We start from the raw sequence: 24,917 nt of genomic DNA, 5'->3' as shown, positions 1-24,917 counted from the left end.
AGTGGAGAGGGAAAAAACCCCATAAAATCAGTGGTAAAAATAACAGCACTTTATTGTTAAAGGTCAATTTAATGCTATTCAGACCAAGCAGTTTCTTTTTCAGATGATTTGGTCTAAAGATAACAACTTCTGTCTTGTCAGAATTTAAAAGCAGAAATTTTAGTTTCATCCAGGTTCCTGCCTGTAATCTACCTACCTGATTGGATTCATCACGATTTATGGATAGATACATACAGGTCGTTCCTCTTCAGACCTAAAAAAAGTTTAATAAAAAATTGACCTAAACTGAAAAGGCACCGAATCTGAAGTTAACCACCTGAAAATTTGTAGCTGTTGGATCTCTGCTTCCTTGAGGGGTCAGGGTGAAGGGCTGTTCTGCTCTGTTGACATTAAACCTAAGAAGCCTGTCAGATGTTTGTTGTAAACAAATTTCCCCAAAGATAAAGAGACGATCCACATACCCAACACAAGCACATTTGTTTGGATCTAACATGGTCAGTCTGATACTTGAGCTTTAAAAGAATGACATGGATAAATGACCCGAGCCGCAAACTTTTGTTTGTTTGTTTGTTTTTAAGAAAATCTGTGCATACATTTTTAGTAGTCCACTTGAACCTCCTAAAAAAAGGTGTAAGAATTTGTTAAAGGTATTTTTTGTTGTTTCTATATCTTTCTTAGAAGGAAGGTCTCCTAATGTTGCATTCATAAGCAACCATGGAAAAAAGGCAACTTGCTGGTCCATTTTTTAAAAAAAAGCTGAATGTTGTTATAAACCAGAAACGGTTCCTGCATGAACAGCACTCTGGGTGGGCCCCTGTTTCTGCCATTCCACAAAACCTAAACACAACACCCACTGCTTATGGCAAACCCATTCTGCAGAAAAAAAACATTACTAATTTAGTTATCAGGACTAATAAACTAAAATAATGTTCCTGGTTTTAATCCCTGCTTTGTCTGTCAGTCATTGTGTCCTTGGGCAACACATTTAACCCTCCCTGCCTGCTGGTGGTGGTCAGAGGGTCCAGTGGCACTGGTGCATGAAAGCCTCACCTCTATCAGTTTGCCCAAGGGCAGCTGCGACTACCATGTAGCTAACATGTGTGAAAAGGGCCTCTGGACTTGAAAAAGTGCTACAGAAGTGCAGACCATCCATCCATCCATTTTCTGTGCACCCTTGTCCCTAATGGGGTCGGGAGGGTTGCTGGTGCCTATCTCCAGCTACGTTCCAGGCGGGAGGCGGGGTACACCCTGGACAGGTCGCCAGTCTGTCGCAGGGCAACACAAAGACAGACAGGACAAACAACCATTCACACACAAACACACACCTAGGGAGAATTTAGATAGACCAATTAACCTAACAGTCATGTTTTTGGACTGTGGGAGGAAGCCGGAGTACCCGGAGAGAACCCACGCATGCACAGGGAGAACATGCAAACTCCATGCAGAAAGACCCCGGCCGGGAATCGAACCCAGGACCTTCTTGCTGCAAGGCAACAGTGCTACCAACTGCGCCACTGTGCAGCCCAAGTGCAGACCATTTACCATAAAGTGTATCTGTTCATCATAAAATAATCTATTGCTGTTCTAAGCACCAATATACATCTCTTTTACATTATTTTGTTGTCCTACACAGTTTGTGTGTGTGCATGTGTGTGTGAGAAAGAGAGAGAGAAAAGACTAAATAAGCTTTAAGCTTTCGACAGTTTTTTTTCCTTGAATATTTGTGTAACTGTTGCAACCTGTCCCATGTGAATTCAAGGTTACTTCTGACCTTGAAGGTACCTCCAAGCAGCAGATGTATTTTTTTAATGAGCACTCAAGAGAATAAAATAGCAGTGTTTCTTCTATTGTTCACCTCTGGCATAATCTTTGATATTGATGACATGACTCCTGTGCACAGGACAAGCACTTGTCTAAATCCAAGCTTCTGATTTAGCATTAGATTAAAGGGCCGTTTCACTTTTTCTTTAAAATTATCTGGATGGTAATTTATTTAAAAACACTTTTTTCTGATTAAACTTTAAATGAATAAACATTACTGTACTTAACACACAAGATATTTATAATTAATTCTGCTAGTGAAAAAGAGCGTTTTCCAAGGTTTTGGCACAAGGTCCACATTAAAGAGAAAAGCATATTTTTTATTCTGTATGCATTTATTTATAGTCTTTTTTTTTTTTTTTTTGCTGGGATCTGTATCACGGTATGAATAGCAAACAAGTGGTTCGCATTCATGGAACAACCTCCACTGTTTCTAAACAACCACTGCCAGGTTGTTGCATGTGCGTAATTACGCACGGTCCTCTTCGAATAGTCTACATAAAGACGCATAAAGCATGAAGCAAAGTATCAAAACTCCTTGATGGATGGATTGGTTGAATAAAGACTTGAGGACAAGACTGAGCATAGGGGTGTGTCCAACCAAAAAGTTTTCCTCAATGGGCTACCTGTAGAGGCTCGGGGCGCTGCGCATAAATACTCCCCCTTCAGAGAGTGGCTTCAGTCCTGAGGGAGAGACAGAGAGACGGCACTTGTTTCAGGGACTCTGGTTTGGGTGGATTATGAACGGCTTTGGACACCAGCCTGCCTCCAACCACCAGACCAGCCCCATTCAGCACCACAGCGCCCAGGAGCTCCTGGACATGGCCGTCTACTGCGACAACTACGGCGTGTACCAGCAGAACCTTCACCACCACCCGCAGAGGCCGCCGGCCCATTCCTCCAGCTACGGTCTGAGTGACTACACCTCCCCGTCCGCCAACCCCTACCTGTGGCTTAATGGACCGGCCATCAACTCCTCTCCGTACCTCCCTGGGAACAACAGTTCGTCCTACATGCAGCCCGGGTACGGCTCGAACCAGAGACAGTTCCTCCCGACTCCCACCGGGTTCGGTGGCGCCGACCTGGGCTGGCTGTCCATCTCCAGCCAACAGGAGCTCTTCAAGATGGTCAGGCCGCCTTACTCCTACTCTGCCCTGATAGCCATGGCCATCCAGAGCGCACAGGACAAGAAGCTTACTCTGAGTCAGATTTATCAGTATGTGGCTGACAACTTTCCTTTTTATAAGAAGAGCAAAGCTGGGTGGCAGAACTCTATCCGACACAACCTGTCTCTGAATGACTGTTTCAAGAAGGTAGCGAGAGATGAGGACGACCCAGGTGAGTCCGCAGCTTCATTTACCAAACTAATTCTAACACTTTACACACATTTTGATTACATTTTTAAATTATTATTATTTACCATAACTTGAGATTTGTTCTCCATAATGAGAGTGCGTTATTTTTGACTCCAGGAAAGGGAAACTACTGGACTCTGGACCCGAACTGTGAGAAGATGTTCGACAACGGGAACTTCAGACGGAAGAGAAAAAGGAGATCGGATATAAACGGATCTCTCCCGGTCAAATCAGAGGACGCTCCGCATAAACTCTCCGACACCGCCAGCCTGCTGACGCCTTCCCCGTCCAGCCTGCACGGATCTCCGGCCTCCACGGAGCCAAAATCGTCGCCGCCTCCCTCTGCGGAGCACAGCCCCTGTTTCAGCAGCTTCGTGTCGGGCGTCAACTCGTTGCTGGCGGGCAGCGACGGCTCCGGGGCCCCTGGGGGACTGTCCCAGAGCAGGGAGAGCATGTCGGGACTGGGATCCTACTCTCCCTCCTTAATCTCCCCCCTGAACTCTGACAACAGAATGAACTATTATACATCAGCGCAGAGCCTCTCCAACCACTTCAGCGTAAATAATCTACTTTACAGCCGGGAGGGAACAGAGGTTTAGACTGTTACTTCTATGGTATGGAGCTCCAAAAGTGCCATATTGGGATAAATAAATAATTACACTGTTTACAACATTTGTGTCAATAATTAAAACAAACATATCCACATATTTATTAAATATGGCAATATTTAGTGTTCAGGTTTTGACAGATAACCCAGCTCTGTATGGCAATTTCAATAATTAAAATAAATATATATATATTCATCAAATTTGCATTGTACCAAATATGTCTTAACATTTACTTTACTAACCAAAAGAAAAATGGCAATCATCAATCTTCCAATTGATGATTGCATGAAAAAATACTTTAACTTATTTCCAGTTTCATTTTAACAAAGATTTTTTGGATTTATTACATTTTGGCACTATTGGCGCTGCTTGTCATAGAAGCCTTCCTGTTTCTTATGTAAATATGTCTGGTTCTGATTACCTCATTGCAGCTAACTAGAATGGATTTTACTATAATACCTTTTACTCAAGTAAGACATGTAATTATATCAGACACAAGTTTGAACTTGCAACATTTTTATTTTTATTTAAATGAGGTTCTTCAACTCAGGCCTGATGGATGCATATTTCATTTGTTTTATTTCTACTTTTCAAGTATTATTGTAGCTGCTCATTTTTGTCTCAAAAATGAAGACATCTTTGTACAGAAATTATTTTTGCACATAAAAAATAAGACAGGACATGCATTTTTTTTATTTAAACTCACTTGGATGCTTTAATAAAAGTCATTTATTTGACCATCAGTTTTCCGTTGAAAATTTTTTTGAAGCTGTTGTTTAAGCCAAAATTTCCACTATACACAAAGGTGTATGCAAATAATTTGAAACTTTGCTTATTAAATTCATATTGATAGAAATATTAGTGCATAAACTATTAGTGCATGTATCTGACTAGAGATGGCCATCCTATCCCAGTTGCTGTATCTCAGTAGGTTTGATCATTTCATTTCTAGGTACAAAACAGAGCATTCTGCTTTTTAGCCATTTCTTTATTTTTTAACCAACCATACATTAATTTGTACACATCAGGTGGTCATTTGCACCTGCTGTTTCAATTTAAAATAATATTCTGATAAAATGTGGGGAAATGCAATTATGTTACTCCAATAAATACTATCGATCGACATTTTCCAGAGGCACATGCATTTATGAAATCCTATAATGTCTATTTCTGTCCCACCTGAAAACCAAAAGCCCCTCTCTAGTCTGGGCACCGGTTTGGAAACTTTCTGATGGTTTCCTTGTTGGTGCCGCAGATTTAGGAGCTTGAACCTTTTGTGTGGTGGTTTTATAATTGGACAGTGAAATCATCAAAGAACAAAAGGTTATTGACCTCCTTCCTTTTTTGGAGGAAATTTAAATTGAAAGTTAAATCGTGCGTTTCAAATATTTTTGTGACCTCCTGCTGAGATGTTTAAATATTAGTTTCAACTTGAGCCCAGAATAACACAAAAAGATCACGTCTTCAAACAGGTTTTAAGTCCACATATGTAGCAGACTAAATGAACCAGCACACACAAGAGCTTGTCAGGAAACTCAGAGAAAAGTGGCTGGAATTAGGAAGGTGTGTAAGACAGACATTTTCCGCTTGTCACTTCCAATAACCCCAATAACATGCGATCAGACCTTTAAAGTTACTTCAGCGAAGTTCAGTTTTTTTGCCTGAGCTGGAGGCGCCTGCTAGCCTGTTCAGCCTGAAAATAATAATAATAATAAACACCCAAAGTATTGGCATTCACAATGCTTTTTCTCTCCAAAATGCCTGTAATGTGGGTTTTGTTGTGCTGTTGTTGGGATAGAAACTCCTAATTGGGCCACACAGAGGAAACATTCATGCGATCTAACACCCTCCTTTGGTTTTATTTCCAAACAACATCCATACGCACGGAATCAAAGCATGTAAACAACGGGAAACACCTCCTAATTGGTTGACAATTGAATGCGCTCAGGCACTCTTTGCTCCGGAATAAAAGAAAAAATTAATTGACAAGACTTTCTTGCTTGTGGTCAGGGTACAATGGAAGCTGACAATTGAACAGATCCCCTCCTGGGCTCAAATAAAAATATTACAATCTGAAGATCTGGGAACAAATTATCCCCCTGCCCCACCAGGCCACATTTTGCTCTATTATCAGCAGAGCAAGGCCACGGATCAGACAAAGAGGATTTTTGTCATCCAGGAGCTGGTTCTCACAGTAACAAGTTTTCTGATGAAAACCTAATCATGTTCAGTGAATAGAGGCCTTTTAGGTCAGATTACCAGCAAGCCTGGTCATTTAGTTGAATTATTCTGTCAAATGCCAACACGGAGGAAAAATAATTTAAAATCTAAATCTCTCTGCCTGTTGTTAATATAAAAATCATTTCACTCTAGATTACCTTCCTTTATATCTGCGTTCCAATGTAAGCAAGCTACAGGTTCATACACACGTATTCATTCTGTTCAAACGGGTCCACATTTTGTTGAATTTCAACCACAAATCTCAGTGTATTGTGTTGAGATTTGATGTAAAACTGAGACAAAATAGTTCACAATTGTGAAGTGTAGGAAAGATGAAATGTACAGAAAACTCTCCATCTCTGTCTAAAGTTTTTTGCAGTTTTTTTCTCTGATTGTTTGTAGATCTGTCCACAATCACATCAACTGTGAGCAGCTTTCTTATCACCTCGAAAGAAAGGCATGTCATCTGAATGATGCTGCCACCACCGTATTTCACCATAGACCTTGTCCTCTTCAGGGTGATGTGCTTTATTGGTTCTCCACCAGATTTTGCAATTAGGCCAAGAAGTTCCCATTGTTGTCATCTGACAAGAACATCCTCTTTCACATGTCCTCTGCATCCTCTATGTGGTTGAGTCAAACTGCAAACAGACTTCCAGCATTTTTTTCTTCTTACCTCTATTCATAGGTCAGATTTGTGGGGTGTAAGTGTTGACAGATTCACCTGAGTTGTGGATCTCTGCACAGTTACCAGATGCCTTCATCATCCTTCAGTGATCAATTCTGTCTCTGGAATGATGCTTACTAATTAGGAGACTTCTGAAGACATTTGTTTGCGAGTTATTTCAGAGATATCTAAGAAAGAAGGGCCGAAAACAAATGCATGCCAAATATTTGATTTTTATTTGTAAAACAAACTCTGCTAGCCACACATACCTCTTTTTACTCTGTGCTGTTTTATTTTGGTCTTTTGTATAAAAATCCCAATAAAACACATGGACGTATGTGGCTATGTACTTTATTTGTCCAGAGAAAATGTCTCATTGAAGCCTGTCAAAATGTCTTTTGAAATAATTTAACACAACAGCTTCAGAGTTACTCCAGAAACACATGCATGCAGTTGACACCCTCCACTCCCTACTACACCCCTACATTTCCAAGATTGATTCATTCCGTTCATTTCTCAGAAACGTAACGCTCCAGTGCCCCAGCTGTGCCTGAAGGGCACAGTCACCTGGCCCACATGAATATCAGTCAGGCCACCATGTCTCAGCACCATGCCTGCTTCAGGGGCCCCTGGCTCCGGGGACTAGAGACCCAGACCCAGTAGAATGCCTCAGTATCATCAGGGTGGCCCCCAGGGTTCTTACCCACATGCCTCGTGGGTTAAACCCATAATAATGGGTTTTGTCCTCAAAGGGCTGCTTCTCCAGAGGTGATGCTGGCTTATAATTGAAGAACTTGTTTGAGAACTGGATTATTTTACTCCTTCTTCCTTCATGGGACTAGAAATTTGTGCACACACTTGCAATCATTCCTGATTTCTCTGTGTTTTTTGATTACAAGAAAACATACTGTGGAGGCTTGGAAAGTTGTCTTGCTCAGCTGTTTCTTTTCAATGCTATTTTCATTCAGTCTCTGTCCAATACCTGACCAGTTTCTGCTGAGATAAATCAGACTGGATGGAAAGTGTCTGTGAAGATCAAATCTTTTCAGGTCTTCCCACAGATTCTCCGGTTGGTAGTTGCACCATTTTCATTTTATTTTCAGATGATCGATAAAACAGTCCTTCATGAAAGCTTTAAATCTTGGGATATTGTTTTGTGTCATAACCCGGCTTTAAACCTATCCACAGCCGTAATCTGTAATCTGTCTACTGTGTTCCTTCTTTCTGATGCGTCTTGCTTTCTGATGTTCTCTAACAAACCTTTGAGTCCTGAAACAAATTAGCTGGATTTAGTGTATGTTTACCCAAACTTGAACTGTATTACCAAGTAGGTGGATGCAGAAAGCAGTCGGTTGAAGTGGACTTTATTTAGGGGTATCGGAATTAAAGGGATTAAATATAAATGCATGTCACACTTTTGGGATTTTTGTCAAAAATGGTTGGAAACCATGCCTTTTATTTTCACCTTTGACACCAATATAATATTTTTGGTTTGGTCAGTCCCAATAAAATGCGTTGAAGTGTGTTGTGGTAATGTGACAAAATGAGAAAATGGTTTCGCAATAATGCTCCTAAGTTTACAGGATGTTTTCAGCAAAATGTTTAGCAAAAAAAAAAAACTTGGCAGAGAAGCATTTCTAAATTGTATCTTGTACCATCAAGCTGTCACAGAAACACAATTTGTTCCCATTTTTGTATCTGTGTCAGCTTGACCTAATATGGTGTTTTAAGACCAGAACAGCAGTGAAAGTTATTCACTGAAAACTTGTGGACTATATTTTGAGACTGCTTTTTCCTGTTCTGATTCAGCTCTATGATTACATTGTTTTATTTTTTTTTAAAACAAATGTAACTTCTCAGATGCTCTAGTGTTGAGGGGGTTTTATGTATGCGATTTTTATTTCTTTTATATTTTAAGACTAGACATTTTGCGCCACTTCTGCAGACCGGTGTTTGGTAAAAGTTTGGGAGAATTTTGATCAAGATGTTAACCATTTGAAGATTTCAGATAAGATCCATAGCTTTGTAATTCTCCACAGACCATATAATGCTGCCACACAGGTAAATCAGAGGTGGAAATGAAAAAGGACACTGTCCCTGACCTTGGTGCAGAACATGATCGCTTTGCCATGAAGACACTGATTAGAGTCTGGATCTACCCTGAAATCTCCACATCTGTTTGTAGCAGTCAGTGGGCATTACAGGGATCATTTCTTGTATTACAGCTCAATCTCTTGAGGAAGTTAAATATTAAACAGAACAATATGACGACAGCTTTTTAGGAAGCAGCTATGAGGGTGTCGGGACGGGGGGCAACTCTGCACGACACACTTAAAAAGGATTGAGGGTGCAAACGATAGCTGAGGAGAATGTCTATCAAGTGGCATGACCTGATTCAGTTTCATCCATCACCGTTCGCGGGGCCATAAAAGGCCTGACGTATGGGCCGACAGCAGCATGAGAACCCCGCTCCGAACGAGCAGACATATGGATTATTTTATACAGAACAAAATATTCAGCTGTTCGGAACACATGAAAAATGTGGGACAAATATCCCTACACTATTTTTCAATTTTTCCTTTTTTTTTTTTAACGTGCGCTCCACTCCTTCTGTTAAAAACAAGAGAACATTCCTTTCAAATTTAGATTTTTATTCAGCAGGCAATGGTTTAAGGAAAATACCTGCTTAGCAAAAGCATCTTCAGTCAGAGCAATAATAAAATAAAACTGATAATGAAAACTCCCCTGATACACAGAGATCATAGAGGAAAATAAGGTACATAAAGAACCATCCCCCTAATGCTGTCTTTTAGAGACTAAGTGGCTTCTTGAGTTCATTCATTAAGTCCCCATGAAATCCATAAGTTATCATCTACATGCCAGGAAAGAGTCATTTCAGACCCACCATCCTAAAAGTAGACGTCTGCTTATTAAATGCTATTGGGAGCTGTGTACTCTGAGCAGCTGAAACAAGATTGATTTTCAGCCACACACACCATTGAGATCAATCAAAACAAAGGATTAATATATGGAAAAATAATTCATGTCGACTTATGAGTAAGGTGAAGGTTCTCTGAGTCCTCCAAAAGCTTATTACATTACATGACATGATAAAACATTTGAATTACCACAGGATTTTAAGTAAAATCTTATTTCTGCCAGGAAACTAAAAGTGGTTTATCACTTGATCTCTCAGCTCAACAGTGATCCAAAACAAATGGTTGACCCAACCAAAAATGGTTTACCACACATGAAAAAATAATCTTCCTTCTCTGACCATTTCAGTTCCAAAATCCTAGAGAAACCATGTCAGATAAGCTGAAGAGAGCAGCCAAAGCTCTGGATGATCTGGAGAAATTATAGTTTGTTTTCTGAGATTATGCAAAATATTAACAAAAACAGAGCCAAAAACTTTACAGCCAGGGATGTAGTGAAACAACCCCCAACTTTGTTCCTTTGTCAAAAAATAAATGCTTGCATTTTTCTAACGTTTTCATTGTGAATTTCTCTTAAGTGCTTAAGTGCATTTTTGGGGGATGCCATTTACTGAGGAGGCAAACATTTACTTATTCAGCTTAGTATATATTAACTTAAGATTTCTGCATTATTGCAACTATTTGATTTTATGCGGATGCTTCACTGTTCTTGCTATCAGTGTTTCATTAAAAATAAAGGGGTTTGTGTGAATTATTGAGGATCAGAGGAAGTAAAGCCACTTCAGAGCTGTCAGGGATGCCAGTTAAGGGAAGCCGCTGAAAGAGTCAAAGAGATACAAGGATTAACGGACTAGAACGATTCCCAGTAAATCCACAGCCGGGGCCTGTCTTCACGTCGCTCTGTCTGGAAAACTATCCCCCAAACAGTGTAACCTATCCCCCCTCTCTCTCTTTAGCTCCAATGTATTTGGACACAGTCTTTGTTCTCACATTAGGAAACTGCGGGAAGATCATCCGTTATCCGTGACCTTTGTCATAACAACCCATGGCAATGGTTTTACACACCGCTGAGAAGCAAGAAAGGAGCTTCCTGGTGTTTTTGACTAAGCTGAAGGCTCTTGATTTGGTTTAGAAATTATTTTCCACCCAATTTCCATGAATTTTTCTAATAATGGTAGTCTTCAATATTCTCAGACATGTTAGAGTTTCTCTTAAGCTGTTCAGTAAATCTCCACCCATTCATCACCTTCATGGAATTTCAAACCATGACCTTATGAGAACAATATCCAGCATTCATGGAACATCAATTTCTAGGCGCAGTGCAACAGAACAAATATCTGAGTATCTGCCAATGTGTAATCATTTTCCCCTTGCTCAGAGCTTCAGGTCCTTCAACAATACCTGCACCAAGTGAATAATCTGGAGAGACATTATTTCACTGTCATCTCTGTGTTCCTGCAGCAGACGCATTGCTGCGATACCACCCGTCTAGCAGCACCTGCATGCTGTCATTACTTGCTCATCACCGACAGGAAGGGGCGACAGATGACAGAGGAAGTAGTTACCCAGAGGGAATCTATTTTACCAGCTTCAGTGGGACAAAAGGAAGGAGATCATTTGGTACTCAGGGGGATCCTCGAGCTATCTTGTGGCATGAGCGTCAGTCAGTGCTGGAAGGTTTCAGAGGAGGGGATCTCTCAGTTTAGATGCAGCATCAGAGGAAATTTCGGCTGTTAAAAGATACAGCCCAGCTGGAGCAATTTGTTCTTCTGCCATTGTCTGGACATTGTCAAGATGACTTGCTAATGGTGGAGAAAGGGGACTTAGGTGACTTTAATTGTGGCATGGTTGTTGGTGTCGGATATGCTTGTATTAGTAGTTTACACACTGTTAATCTAAAATGATTTTTGCACAAAACAATCAGGTTTAAAGGTCTGAAAAAAATATCCAATGAAAGCCAGTTGTGTTGACATTAAATGAAGATTGGATGACAGACATTAAAAGGGCAACAGTAGCTAAAATAATCTCTCACACCAACCAATTGATGTAGAATACCATTCAGAGCCGGCCCAAGGCATAAGCAAACCAAGGAGCTCCGTAGGATCCCATAGTCCTTCAGGGGCCTCCATAAATACTTGAATTATAATATGAACATAGATCTAAAATTTAAAAATGTGTTTGAAAATTATAGAACTGTTAAATTTGATTTAACAATTTAAGCATATGTATACCAAAATATTTTAAATTGCCTAACATTTAAACTTATGATTAAATTGGCAAGTTAGGTTGTAAAAGTACAAATAATCATCTTCATAGTTTTATTGTTGCTTCAATCTGATGTCATGGTTTTTTTTTCTGATTGTTCACAAATATATCTCAGCAATTATTAGTGATTGTTTTTAAGCTCGGGCAATTACTCTAGGCCTCCTCAGCCAGATTCCACTAAATCTGTATTGAAACGCTGTTAGAAGAGGTGGTGAGGAAGAGAGACCCCCAAACATATTCTGCTTAAGGCCCCATACAACCTGCAGATTCTACTGTAAGTTAATCAGCAGCAGATTTATGCTGCTATCATGTCAATATGTAATAGAATCTCTGAGATGTTTCTGGTACCTCGCTGAATGTAGGCTATGAAGAAACGAGTCAGGTCTGACGGAAAAAGTGACCCCAACCAGGCAGCAGAGATTCTCCCCATGGTCTGCAGGTAGACACTCTTACCCAAAACCAGCTGTCCCCTATGGCTCCTAATGAGACCTCCTGCCTCCTAGCTCTATTATGAGGGATACATACCAATAGAGAAACAAGAGAGACGAGACAGGCCGAGTCTCCCTGGCCCAAACCATTAAGCACCCCCAACACACACACACCCACGCACTAGGTCAAATAAAGGGTCTGATCAACACTTAACCTAGACTTCACCATGTAAGGTCCTGATGATCCACAGCTGAAGGCTCTAAATGATAGTCTTTAAAGAATCCGACTTGACCCCCCTCTTCACATGCTTCTATTGTACTTGCCATTAATCCCTCTCCTGCACTTCAAGGCCCTGGCTCACCTCTGAAGCAGCTACTATCAGAGTTTAAAGAGGGGCTGGCTTTAAAACTGCTTTAATCTTTAAGATGTATCACTTTGATAAGATCCTCACCCTCTTTAAGAATCTAATAAAGTTAAATGGTTTGTGCTTTCAACATTATATTACGCTCATTATAGCCGCTGTTTCTTTGCAGCATACAAAATGTTCATAAGACCTGAGAGCCACAGAAAGAAAAACAGAAATGAAACGGCTACTGGCTGAAACATGTGTGATGTGTTGGATCTGGTCCTGGAGTCTCTGAACCCCAAACAGCTTCTGTGTCGACCACAAACATGCAACATGCAGCGTGGAAGGAAACCACATAACCGACTCTCTGTAACTTGCGCCATATTTTTTCGATCAAAAATCAAGAGGGTTTTTTTTTTTTTTTGTCACTCTTGTTGATTGAGTAACTCGCCAAAAAAGTAAGTTCCCTTTTTCTCTGAGCTGGCATTTTTGCTTTGTGACAGAACTCAGGATGTACATGTGCATGTTTGTGTGCGTCCACAGAATGCTAAGGCTGATAGCGCAGCTGAGAGCCAACATCTTCTGCCAAAGTGTGTTGACATGTTCCCACTTGACAAGGAAGCTTTTTTTATTATTCAGCATGAAAGTAAGTTTGCACAAGCTTGCAATAACCTGAGCACAACGGGCATTATCAAGGGTGAGATTGTGTACCTGGCATGTTCTGATTGTTTTTGTCGCGGCAACAACTTACTTCTGTTCCAGTGGAGTCCAATTCCAGTCCCTTTAAGCTGGGGTATTGAAATTTTTATATTTTGTCTGCCCCACTTTAGAATCTCATCACCCAACTTTGCAACTTGACACAATTCAGTCAGAAAAGTTTTTTTTTCCTGGCAACTGCAAAAAAATCAGACATGTTCATTCAGATCTGAGACAAGTTCATCTTTCCAGAAAATGTTTCTCCCTTAATCTAGAGTTCAGTGGTGTCTTTTCTCTACTACTACATGCAATGCTTTGTATTGTACAGTGATGTAAGGCTTGGATGCAGCTGACGTTGCAAATGGCAAACACTTCTCTTAACACTTTCCTTTTGAATTGTTGGTAAAAGTTAAGCAGTTGACAAGTCAGAAAATGTTCAGTTTTTTCTCTTTATAACGGTGTTAGAGAACTAGTGTTAATATCTTTGCTATATCTGTGTTGTTTAATGTTTCTTTTCCTATAATCCTTAGGAAGTAGATTTGAGTTATTGATAGTGAATAAGAAATTAATGTTAAATTTGTAAAATATGTGTATGCATCCATCTTTAAATGTGTGATAAAATCATGCATTAGAAAAGGTATTTTCATCCTTCAGAGAGATTTTTTGAAATATTGATGGATCAAGAGACTGATTTTATTTATATTAATATAACTTAATGTAGTTACTAGCATTTCCAGACTGTGCCGTTTAGATAAAGTTTTATTTTTATTTTTTAAAACATTTCGGTTTAAATAAATATTTGTAGTATTGATTAAAGCCCTTTCCTAAATTTCACCATAGAAGAAAAATGGTGACATTTAGAAAAAAATTTAAAAATGATGATGGATATTTTGTAAAATATCCATCATCATGTTTACAGAGCCTTTAATGTCACTTTAAAAGTGAAGCAAGTTTGTGGTTTTTGTGATATTTGCTCATTTTTTCCCCTCATTTCAATTTTTATGTGAATAAGCAGTGGATTAACATCTTTGTTTAGACAAGCGGTCTTGTGTTACATCCCAAAATAAAGCTGAATAAACCTTGTTAATAAACTTTGATTAACTTGGGCACTCCCTAAAACTAATGGACTGTTATAATAGGTGTTGGAAGACACACTTTTTTATTTACTTCTAACTGCCAGGGACCGGCCGCTGACAAGGACATCAAGATTGATGACATGCCGTCTTAATTAGGAGGGTCAGGGCACGGCCAGATAGCTTTGTGCTACTGTCAGTGCCCCGCCCTTTATGAATTGTGTAATTATCCCTTTCATTACGGTTCGCTTTCAGGCCACCTGATAGAATTCAAAGAGAGGTGTCACTGTCTCTTATTATTATGCTAATGGGAGCTTGTGAGAATTACAATGACAGTGGAGGGGAGGTGGGGGCTAAACAGTGGCTATGAAGGTAGTCTGCCAGTCTAGAGGATGATCCCAGTCAGGAACCAGTGTGTCTGCAGGGTGATGGGCCGTGACATGTCCTACAGGCCCGCAGCAGATTCTGATCAGCAAGGCAGAGCTTCCACGGGACGAGACCTGGGAGGGGCACGCTTCTTGACCTCAATCTGCATGCCACAGCTCCGACGCCTCCTCATGGGGTTGTTTGAATATGACTTCACATTAATGACCTTCATGAATGCTGTGATGTATGAGTGGATGTCGGTTTAGGATTTGTGGTGAGCGGCATCAAACGTGAACCCGCTGCACCCAATAAAAGTGGTACTTGTGTGTACACATACACACACTGAGTTCACGGCTCAGAGCTGCTTGATGTCTGAGAATAATTTGTACAGGAAGCACACTGTCTACCCTCTGTACTTTTCCAAAGTTTTCAGATCTTTTGAACTTTGTCTCATTTTGACCTGTGACAGCCACAACTTTCAATGTATTTTCCTGGGTGTTTATGTGACAGACAAGCACAAAGTAGAGATCAAGCGGTAGATGCTATGATTGTTAATTATAATGGTTTTCACTTTTTGTTTATATTTTTGTTATGTGATTTAATTTCAAGACTTACACAGGTTTTCATTTGGATTTGAGTATGGGCTTTGACTGGGCCATGAATATTCTTAGATATAACCCATATCAATGTACCATGCCTATCTGGCCCCCCAAAAAAATATTGCATGTGCTTGCTGTGTCTACTGAATGGTAACATGCAAATAGAACTTGCTACAGGCTACTCTTTCATGAAGAAGAAGATGATTTGTGAAGTGCATATTTGTCCTTCAAATGTACCATCCTCAAGGGATATTTTTCCTCAGTAATAAAAAGAGCAATAATTAGATTTATTAGAGAGATGGCTGAAAATAATGTGAGGAAATCATGAAAGAAAACTCTGACAAAGGACTTGAGACTGAGACAGAGGTTCATCTTCTATCCAGACAACAATCTAAAACATGCAGGCAGAACTGCGATAGAATTGTAATCATCAACTGGGTGGGTCTAAGTCTTGATCTAAATAAATGTGAGGGAAGATGTAAAAATTCATGCTTAGTTGCTTTCCATTCCTGATTTTGAGCTACTTTACATCAAGACTAAGGAAAAATTTAAAATCCCTGAACGAGATTCCCTGCTAGAGAAAATGCAAAAAGAGCCCTCATGGTTGTGATTGCAGATATAGGTTGCTCTACAAACCATTGACTTGAGGGGACAAAGGAACAAATTTTAGCTTGTTATTTGGAAAAGCAGTTCTTTCTTGTTAACTTCACAATTAGCTAGAATATTCTGCTGGTCTATCACATAGATCACAATAAAATACATTGAAGTTTGTAGCTCTTACATGAAAAAAATAAGAAGAACATGAGTATGTGCAAGACACTGTCCACATTGATCCGTTTCTAAGAATCTAATATTCATAGAAATAAATGTCCTTGAAAGCAAAAACACAGTGATGGCACATGTGGAACAATGTCTGACTTTACACTGATCCGACAATTAGATCAGGTAATCCAGGCAATAAATATAATGAGGATGAAGCGCAGAGTTGTGCTGTTTTAATGGTGTGCAATGGTACGAGCACTGACAGCATAATGGCTCCAACTTCATCAACTTTTCTCATTACATGGCAGCGTATTCCTCATCCAATCACTATATTTAACCGCTGTAATCATCTCAGACCCATATTACTGCATAGCCTTTAATGAAGAGCACAGTCATTAGGCATTTAGGTTTTAATGAAAAGAACCACCTGCTGCAGTGCATGAACAGACCTCAGAGACAAGTAGCCATTTTAAAGAGATCCACAGATGAATCATGCTACTCATGCTCATAATTAATGCAATAAACGCATGTTTTGGACTAAAGCGTAGCAGGGGCTTCTGGTGGATTATTTCATAACTCTAATATCAGATGCTAATAAAAAACTACTCCAATGCAGAGAATAAAAGTTAAAAGAAAAGAAAACATGCACGTTTTGCTGTTGAAACAGAATGACGATCACTTGGCTCTGATCGTGTGTAAAGTTGAGAGACTTACCCTGCTCTGCTTCACATCCCCAGCAGTCCAATAATTTCAGACAGTTCTGAGATTTTAGTTTAGTTACTTTTTTAAATATTTTGTTTACTTTTGGTTGCATGGTAGTGTAATTGGTAGCACTGTTACTTTTATGCAAGAAGGTCCTGGGTTTGAATCCCAGCTTTTCTGGATGCATCTTGCTCTCTCTCTTTGCATACAACAGTAACTCCAGCTTTCTCCCATCGTGACTTTTAGGTTAATTGGTCTCTATAAATTATCTTTATCTGTGTGTGAATACTTGTCTTGTGTGTTTTTTATCTGCTTTCTGTTGCTGATTAATAAATAAATGAATAGATTCAGCTCCATATATAATTACCTTTACTTGCAAATCTGATTTCTTTTCTTTGACTGCTAACTTAGCCATGTCCTTCCAAACAATTTGCCTGGTGTCAGTTGGAGGGTGTACAGTTTTTAAAACTTTTAACACAAACAAATAAAGTAGCTGAAAAAACACAAAATTAAGACCTAAGTATCTGGATATGTTTTTCAATCTGTTTTAATTAATATTTTGCATCATGAAAACTGAAAATCTAATAACATGTCTGTTTTTATTATTATTATTATTTCTATTATTGGTGAGAAAGTCTTTCTGCTTGATATTAGCATCATACATTTCCTCCTTGTGCATGTTTGTTTTGTGTTGTGGTCAGTCCTCTCCTCTCATAGCCGGGGCCTTGTTTCCCCGCTCACACGCTCTGACTTTGTCGTACATTATGATGACCTCTTTGAGGCCGCGCCAGCACTTCAACATTTTGAGCTGATTATTTTGACGGCTGATGGCAAGTAGAACCCTCTTCACAGTGGGTTGTGCTTAAGCACAGTGAAGAAGCATTCCTTTGTTAAGTGTTTTTGTCGCACTTAACGGATTAGAGAACTTCCAAACAGCACAAGAAATAGTGCTTGGAATCGCCAGCTGAATCAGTGTGCTGCTCAAAAAAACTTAAATATGAAATCCTCCCAGAGACGGTGATTGGGCTCCAATCCAGGAGCTGCAAGGGGTCATATCATGTTGTATGTTTCACCCATCTGATATTATATCCTTTGACAGTTATGTTGTCATATTTTAAGAATTCTGTCAAGGCGAATTTAGTGCCTTCACCTGTATTTTGCATCTAAATCTCCACATGCAGCCATATCTGAGTTTGAGGATTCATGCTGGAATAAATCAGTGGGGATGTTTCCAGCTCGATAGTTCCCATAGATCTCAGATTTTACTGTGCTGCTTCGTGGCATGGCACAGAGAAGACAGGGAACGACGACCTCTGCTGGGCTGCTCCAATGAACTTCCAGTACAAAACCTGATACAACATGATAAAAAGCGGCAGAACTAGACAACTAGTTTGTGTTTGTAGCTCCAGAAAACAACAAAGGCATTTCAGATTATTGTCAAGTTCTTTTAATTAAGAAGCCACTCTTTTCTGCAGCTTTCTATCATGCTGGTCACTGCAAGTAGTGAGTCAGCTACATTTATCATAAAGGGATTTAAAGATGTACTAATAATTAATCCAGTGATGATCATGTGAAAAACTAAACATGCTCAATCCTTGTTTTATTCTCTGTATATTAAAGATGCTCTACACATTTTTACACCAGGGAGGAGAGATTCTCCTTTAAGGACTATTTGAGGTTTGAGCCACTTGTTGTTCATCCCAGAGTCACTAGAAGTTATACTGAGTTACCTTCTATATGCATCATATGACGTTTGGTTTGATGTTGTGATGTTGGCATTGGTTTTGCTTGGCAACTTCTTTTTTCATGTTATTTGCTTTGAAATGTTTATTTTTTTAATGCATATTTTACATCTTACTGGAACTTTGCCTAATTTAGTCTAATTCAATCTCTGCTAATGGAGAATATTTTCTGCAAAATTCGAGCCTTTTACTTATTCCTGTCTATTTCTTCCCATTTAATATTTATTAAAGACGTTTTTGGTCCTCCATCAAGGCATCTTAACCAGAGGTGCCAACAAATGTGGCCGGCTTTGTAGATGTATCTCTTTCCTCCTTTCTTCTTTTGTGATTTGAGTGCACAACTTCTTCCAATAGTGGATTTTGATGAATAGATCACCTGAAAGATCCCGTGTGAGACATTTCAAAGTGTCCGTCATGCTCTCCAGTTTCAGTCCTCAGTGACTGAGAGGAGATGAACATCACTCAAGGATCCCCAAGGGGAAGAAATTCCTCCAAGACTTAGTGCTTTTTCTTGCTTTTCCTCACAAATGAGTTCCCAAGCGATATCCATTAAGAGAACGTCTATTCGCAAGTTTCACAAAACCTATGGAGCATGGATATGTCAGACAAACCTCTGAAGATATAATCCATAATCAGAAAATCAGAGTTTCTGACCTTTGTTGGGAACTATATGATTTTTCTCACTCAGTTTGAGTTCTACGTGTATTTTTAAGTTCAGATAAACATCGAGTCGGATTGCTCTCATCTCAATCTAAGTAAATTTAGTTGAAAAGGAGTCTGCGTGTGCAAGCTGTCTTACAAATCTGAATGAGTTACAGCAGTTCTGTCAGGAGTAATGGGACAAATTTCCAGTAAACTAATGTGAGAAACTTGTGGAAGAAAACCTGAAATCTTTGACTCAAACATGGAGAACCAACATCTACTGTAGCTTTATACCGTACAAATCTAAAACTCAACTCAGAACAACTGGAACCAACATTTAGTTTAATATCTCTCTAATCCAGCACAAACTTAAGATCCAAAGAAACCCCTATTTAGTTTATTCCTATTCCATGGGGAACCAATATTTAGTCCTGTACTTTTTTATTTGCTGTTGCCCCAATCGTTTTTGTCTTTTGTCTACAGTTTATAATGCATTTCTGCTAAACAGTAGGAAATTATAGGTAAACATCTGAATATGAAATTATTCTATCATTCAACAAATAGGATTACCATAAATTCTAATTTATGGTAGCCCACTAGGGTCAAAATAATACAAAAGCCACAACACAACAACAAAAACCCACAACAGGAATTATCCTTAAACAGAAGCTACAATAAACTTAGCATAAATATCATTGTGGGTTTTGTTGAAGTGTTATGTATTTTGCACTTTATTGACCCTTCTGGTCCACCATAGTAACAGATTTAAAACACAACAGTTGATTTCAAGTGAGCAGATGAAATAAACAACTGCATTTCTTTTAATTCAGTTTATGTTATCTAGTTTTAACAAAATATATTTTTTTTCATTGCATAAATAAATGAATGAGAATCTGCAGCGATTAAAACCTAACTGACCTGTCAAAAATTGTATGATGTCTGCCTTTTCCAGTCAGTTTGAGTTGAGTGTACGTGTATTTTAAAATATAGATGAACACTGAGTCACTGTCCAGTCTGGGTTTAAATCACATGAGAAGACATGACTGACAAGTCTTAAATGTTTACATGTGGCCCCTATTCTTCTGCTTTAACCTGATGGACAGGTTGGTAGTGCAGAGTTTCCCACTCCTCACCTTCTCAGAGGTTGTGTTACTACGTCCATACATCTTCCTGCCACCAGTGCACTCACTGAAACGGCCCGGCTCAACTCTGTCTCGGTATGATGACATATTTGCAATCACATCAGGGTGACAGGCTAAAACTTCATCTCCTTCTCGTCACTGTCCCTTTTCACATTCAGCAGATAAAACTAGATGTCTTCTCTCGAACTGTAGGTTGGATTTAAGGGAAATTTATCTCATTGCCGTCCTTCGAGAACTTGACAGATGATGTTATTGGTGGCTGAGACTTGGACACTGATACTCGCTTGACCTTTTCCTGGGAGTCCCCTTCAACGCGACTTCCCTCGCTCCTCCTGGGGGTAATGGAGGGAGGAAGAATGTGGAAGGAGGAAGTGGGATTCCTCCAGGCACATTGCAGGATGGAGAGGCTGAGAGATGGACAGATGACAATAGCAGGGGAGGCCAGAGCCAGAGTGTCGCCTCAGGGAGCCCTGCACCCTGCTACGTGTTGGCTCCGGCTGCGGCGCTAAGTGCACCGAGGGGACGCCTTCACAGCGGATTTGGCAAGGTGATCCCTTTCACCCACACCTCCCCCATCCATCTCCTGCCAGCCTCTTCCTCTCTTCGTTGACACCCAGGCGGGAGGTGATGAGTTAACGCAGAGGGGTGAAGAAAAGTGTGGGAGTGTTATCTCCATTGCTTCACCCTTAATTTGTGGTTTTATAGAGCAGTTTTAGTCATTTCTTAACAACTCAACAAGTGGTTTTGCTTAACTGGTTGAAAAGAAAATTCTTGACTAGAGATAAACTAATTTGCAGACCGGGGAGGATATGCAGTTTTTTTTGTTGTTGTTTGTTTTTTTCAAGAGCAGATCAGAGTATCTTTCAAATAAGGGATTTCCTGTTTGAGGTCTTCAAAAGTCCAAAACAATATGAAAGTCAATAAAACAAAGAGCATATAAGGGATTTGCTTGAATCCTGTTAGAACATTGGTCTCTGTGGGACAGCATTGATATGCAGTTCAAAAACAGAATTAGGTTAGAAAAGCTGCTACAATATTTTAACAGTGTGCAATGCACAATCTGGGAGCTGCATGGCTTCATGATTTGTTTTAAAGTAAACACATGGACATGAAAACGTGATTTCCCTCTTACAGATTTTTTCTGTTCTGTTATTTATTTTTGTTTCACACTTAAACTTTTCAGATTATCAAACCAATTTTAAGTCGAATCAAAAACGGTACAAATTTGTCTCGTCAGTGCAGCCAGGATAAAAAGATTAATAAATGTTTAGATTTTCACTGACAAAAAAGAATATATTAAGTATTTGTGTTTCATTAACTATGTTTTTTGTTGAATTTAATAGTAATGAGGACTAAAAGTACTCAAATGCATTCTATTTGTTAAACCTGGCTAAATTCAGCAAGCCATGCCCCATTACTGTTGAGAAAAGTCTGATTTCTTTTCTAAGGCTGAAATACAATAAAAGAAATAAAACAAATTGTATGCACTTCTCTTATTAAGACAAACATGTTAGATCCTTTTTGTATCAGATTTAAAACAATATACAGATCCCTTTTCAAAAAACTTTGTTTTGCTAAAATATTGCACCTCTAAGATTAAGTTTGCAAATAAAAACGAAAAAGTCACAATTAAAAATTGTTTGGTGGAACAAGTGGATGTTGTCTCTTGCAGCAAAAATTAAAGTTTGTTTCTGAGAGGCTTGAATTGAACAAGTTTAACTTATTCTTCATTTTGCTCTCAGGACATTTTCTGAATTCTTTTTATCAAATGAAAAAAAAATAACGTGTTTAAAAAGACAAAACTTGAACTGTAATTATCATGCTTTAAAGGGAAGAGGTCATGGCCGTGGTCACCTGGTTGCACAGACTGACAAATTGTTTCACATACATGTAAACAGGCCTAAAGCAGCGCTGATTTGTCTGACATTCAGACAGCCTGTCTCCACGTCTGTGCCAAACGAGACGCAGCGCTGCATCCTGCAGAGAGGCCGCATTGTCTCTTATGCAGGAGACAATATCAGGTTCTGCTCTATTCAGAGAGTTTTTTTTTGAAGAGACAGACAAGAAATCCTTTTTCTTTTCTTCAAGAATACAGTAAAACCACAGCAATAAATCAGAGGTGGAAAACTTACTGATGAATGGAGTCAGATTGTGGCTGTATTGAATTGCAACAACATTCCTGAACCTGAACATCAGCGAGCGAGCGGCTGTGGGTATCTGCAGTATCTAATGTCGTGGATTTGAATCTCGTCTCTCACTCTTATTATCCGAGGTGTTGATGTGGAGCTGAATGACTTGACAGATGAAGTTATACAACAGGACAGCGGTGTGTTACGACATCAGCACTGTAAATTCGAGGCAGGTGTGACAGTGATGGACAGCCTTATGACAGAGCTTTGCAAATCCTTTAATCCGTTCGCGATGCTCAGTAGGGGGCACTTGAAGCCCGTTATTGGGCAGCTTCTCCCCATCTGGCTTCTGTAAAAGACATTCATTGCCATAAGATGCTTGAAATGCTTCACAGGAGCATGAACTTTGTAACCTAAAAATCTGGTATTTTGTTTCCTCCTTAAGGTTTAGTTTTATTCAACCTTTGGCAGACTTTTCTGAACCCAAATCTGCTTTATTAAAATTGGCTAAATGTAGTAGATTCTTCAAAGAGAGTGACACAAATTACGTTTTGCTGATAATAAACTCAATTTCTTCTGTTCAATAAAAATAAATTCCAGACAGGATTACTATATTTTTATAAGAGAATGTGCAAAACTGTTTTTTTTTTGTTGTTGTTTTTTTTTACATCTTTGTAAAAAATATATATCATAAATATTTTAATTCAATTAAAATATTGCATGTTTACTTTGTTACTGAGCAGGCAAGGAGAAACAAAACTTTTTCTTAGTGATTTTTTTTAAATCATGTATATGTTTTTGTACAAAAAGTTTACATAACCCTGCTCTAGATGATACACTCTCTATCAGACAATACATTTATGTCTTGGCTTAAACAAATTCATGCCAGAATTTTCAGATTTTCTGTTATTTTCATTTCCACATCATAACTATGCACTATTTTGTGTTAGAATGTTGAATACGGTATTAATCCAGACCATTAATGGGAATACTTTAGTAAAGCATAGTTTAGATGTGAGACATGTAAGCTTAGTCTCCCTCAATGGATTTTATATACTTCCACTTTTTTAGATCTCTTCTTGACTAAAAATTGTTTGTACTAATACAAGTTTACTGTATTTTTCACTGATCTTTCTGATTGACTGTGATGGATGTTAACAGCTATTTTTTGCTGCGTTCAGGTCAAAAGGCACCAGTTTAGTTGAACCGTGTGTTGTGTCAGTAGGTTAACTGTATCCCTACCCCTGTGCGCTGCACCCAGTGACAGACATCCCACCTGTCAATCAGGACTGCATTCATTCATCAAGAGTGGTGTCAGGCTGCATGGGGCAGAGAAAGTGCTCGGTCCTCTTTGCATCCATCAACCTGGCTGTAAAGTGTCACATGGCATCAAATTTTTCTTAAACCGTTTACAGAATGGCCTTTTAAATTCTGCACATGATAATCAGCGCCGGACACGTCTTTATCTTCTTCTCTGGGTCGTTCAGTCCCAACCAAGTAAAGTGGAGAATTGGCTGCAGGTGATTTTAAGTAGATCTTATCTCCTGTTAACAGAGGCATGACACCATAATGGAGCAGCAGGGTGCAATTACCTTTTAGTCCTCCACCTCCTCCTCCTTGTTCTACTTCTCTCTCTGCCTCTGCCCTCACCTCAGCCCTGGCTGACAAATTTAGATTAATGGTGGAGATAGCTAAGGATCCTGCCTACCTTTGCATTTCAGTCACTGGACTCAATGTGAGAGCACAGCGATGTAAGCAAACATAAAAATTCAAAATAGATCATATGGACAACTTACAAGCCCAAGTGTAAATATCAGGCCTATGGGAAGTACTTTGTTTCACATAAAAATATTTTTATATTATGACTAATATTACTGGTGGTAGAGATTTATTTTCTCTTTGGTATTTTTGCCACTTTCTTTTTCTGAAATAATAGTTTTATATTTTCTTTATTTTGAATTTCTTTATTTTTCTCTTTTTATTCTGTTTTTTCCTCCTTTTTCCCATGATGATGTCATTTCTGCATTTTGCCATTTTTACATACAATATATAATTTTTATATATTGCCTCTTTTATATTAGCCTCTTTTTTAGTACCTACTTTTCCAAGCCTCATATTTAGTTTACTGTAAATATCTTGTATTATAAAATACTATGAAAATGAGAAAAAATTTGCTGTTGTAAACATTTTCTCTAAGAAGGAGCAGTTCAAGTATGTTGAATTACCAATTTAATGAACCGGTTATATGAAACATAGAAATGCAAGCCCAGGTATTTTTACAAAGTGGTTTTCCTTAAAAAAAAATTATTTGTAACACTATTGGTGTTTCTATATTAGTGTCTATATGTATGTTTTAAACTCACCTTTCATTATTATACTTATTCATACCACTCACAGGTATTAAATCAGCTCCCAGA

General features: G+C 39.0%; 1 protein-coding gene across 1 annotated transcript; it reads left to right on the top strand.

The window, feature by feature from the left end:
* The first annotated feature begins 2,520 nt into the window (after positions 1 to 2,520).
* Positions 2,521 to 4,465, top strand: foxi1 (forkhead box i1). Its single transcript, XM_028030041.1, has 2 exons — positions 2,521 to 3,159; positions 3,294 to 4,465. Exons 1-2 carry the CDS (start codon positions 2,562 to 2,564, stop codon positions 3,773 to 3,775), a joined length of 1,080 nt encoding a protein of 359 aa, XP_027885842.1. The 5' UTR covers positions 2,521 to 2,561; the 3' UTR covers positions 3,776 to 4,465.
* Positions 4,466 to 24,917: the final 20,452 nt, after the last annotated feature.

This window comes from Xiphophorus couchianus, chromosome 10, assembly GCF_001444195.1.
Source record: "Xiphophorus couchianus chromosome 10, X_couchianus-1.0, whole genome shotgun sequence".
NCBI classification, from domain to species: Eukaryota; Metazoa; Chordata; class Actinopteri; order Cyprinodontiformes; family Poeciliidae; genus Xiphophorus; species Xiphophorus couchianus.
The sequence above is the reverse complement of the archived record's forward strand: the minus strand, read 5'-3'. Positions and strand labels throughout refer to the sequence as shown.

Coding starts and splice junctions, on each gene's coding strand:
- foxi1 (XM_028030041.1), top strand. CDS start 2,562: ATGAACGGCTTTGGACACCAGCCTGCCTCCAACCACCAGACCAGCCCC. Junction 3,160..3,293: donor GAGAGATGAGGACGACCCAG/GTGAGTCCGCAG, acceptor TTTTGACTCCAG/GAAAGGGAAACTACTGGACT.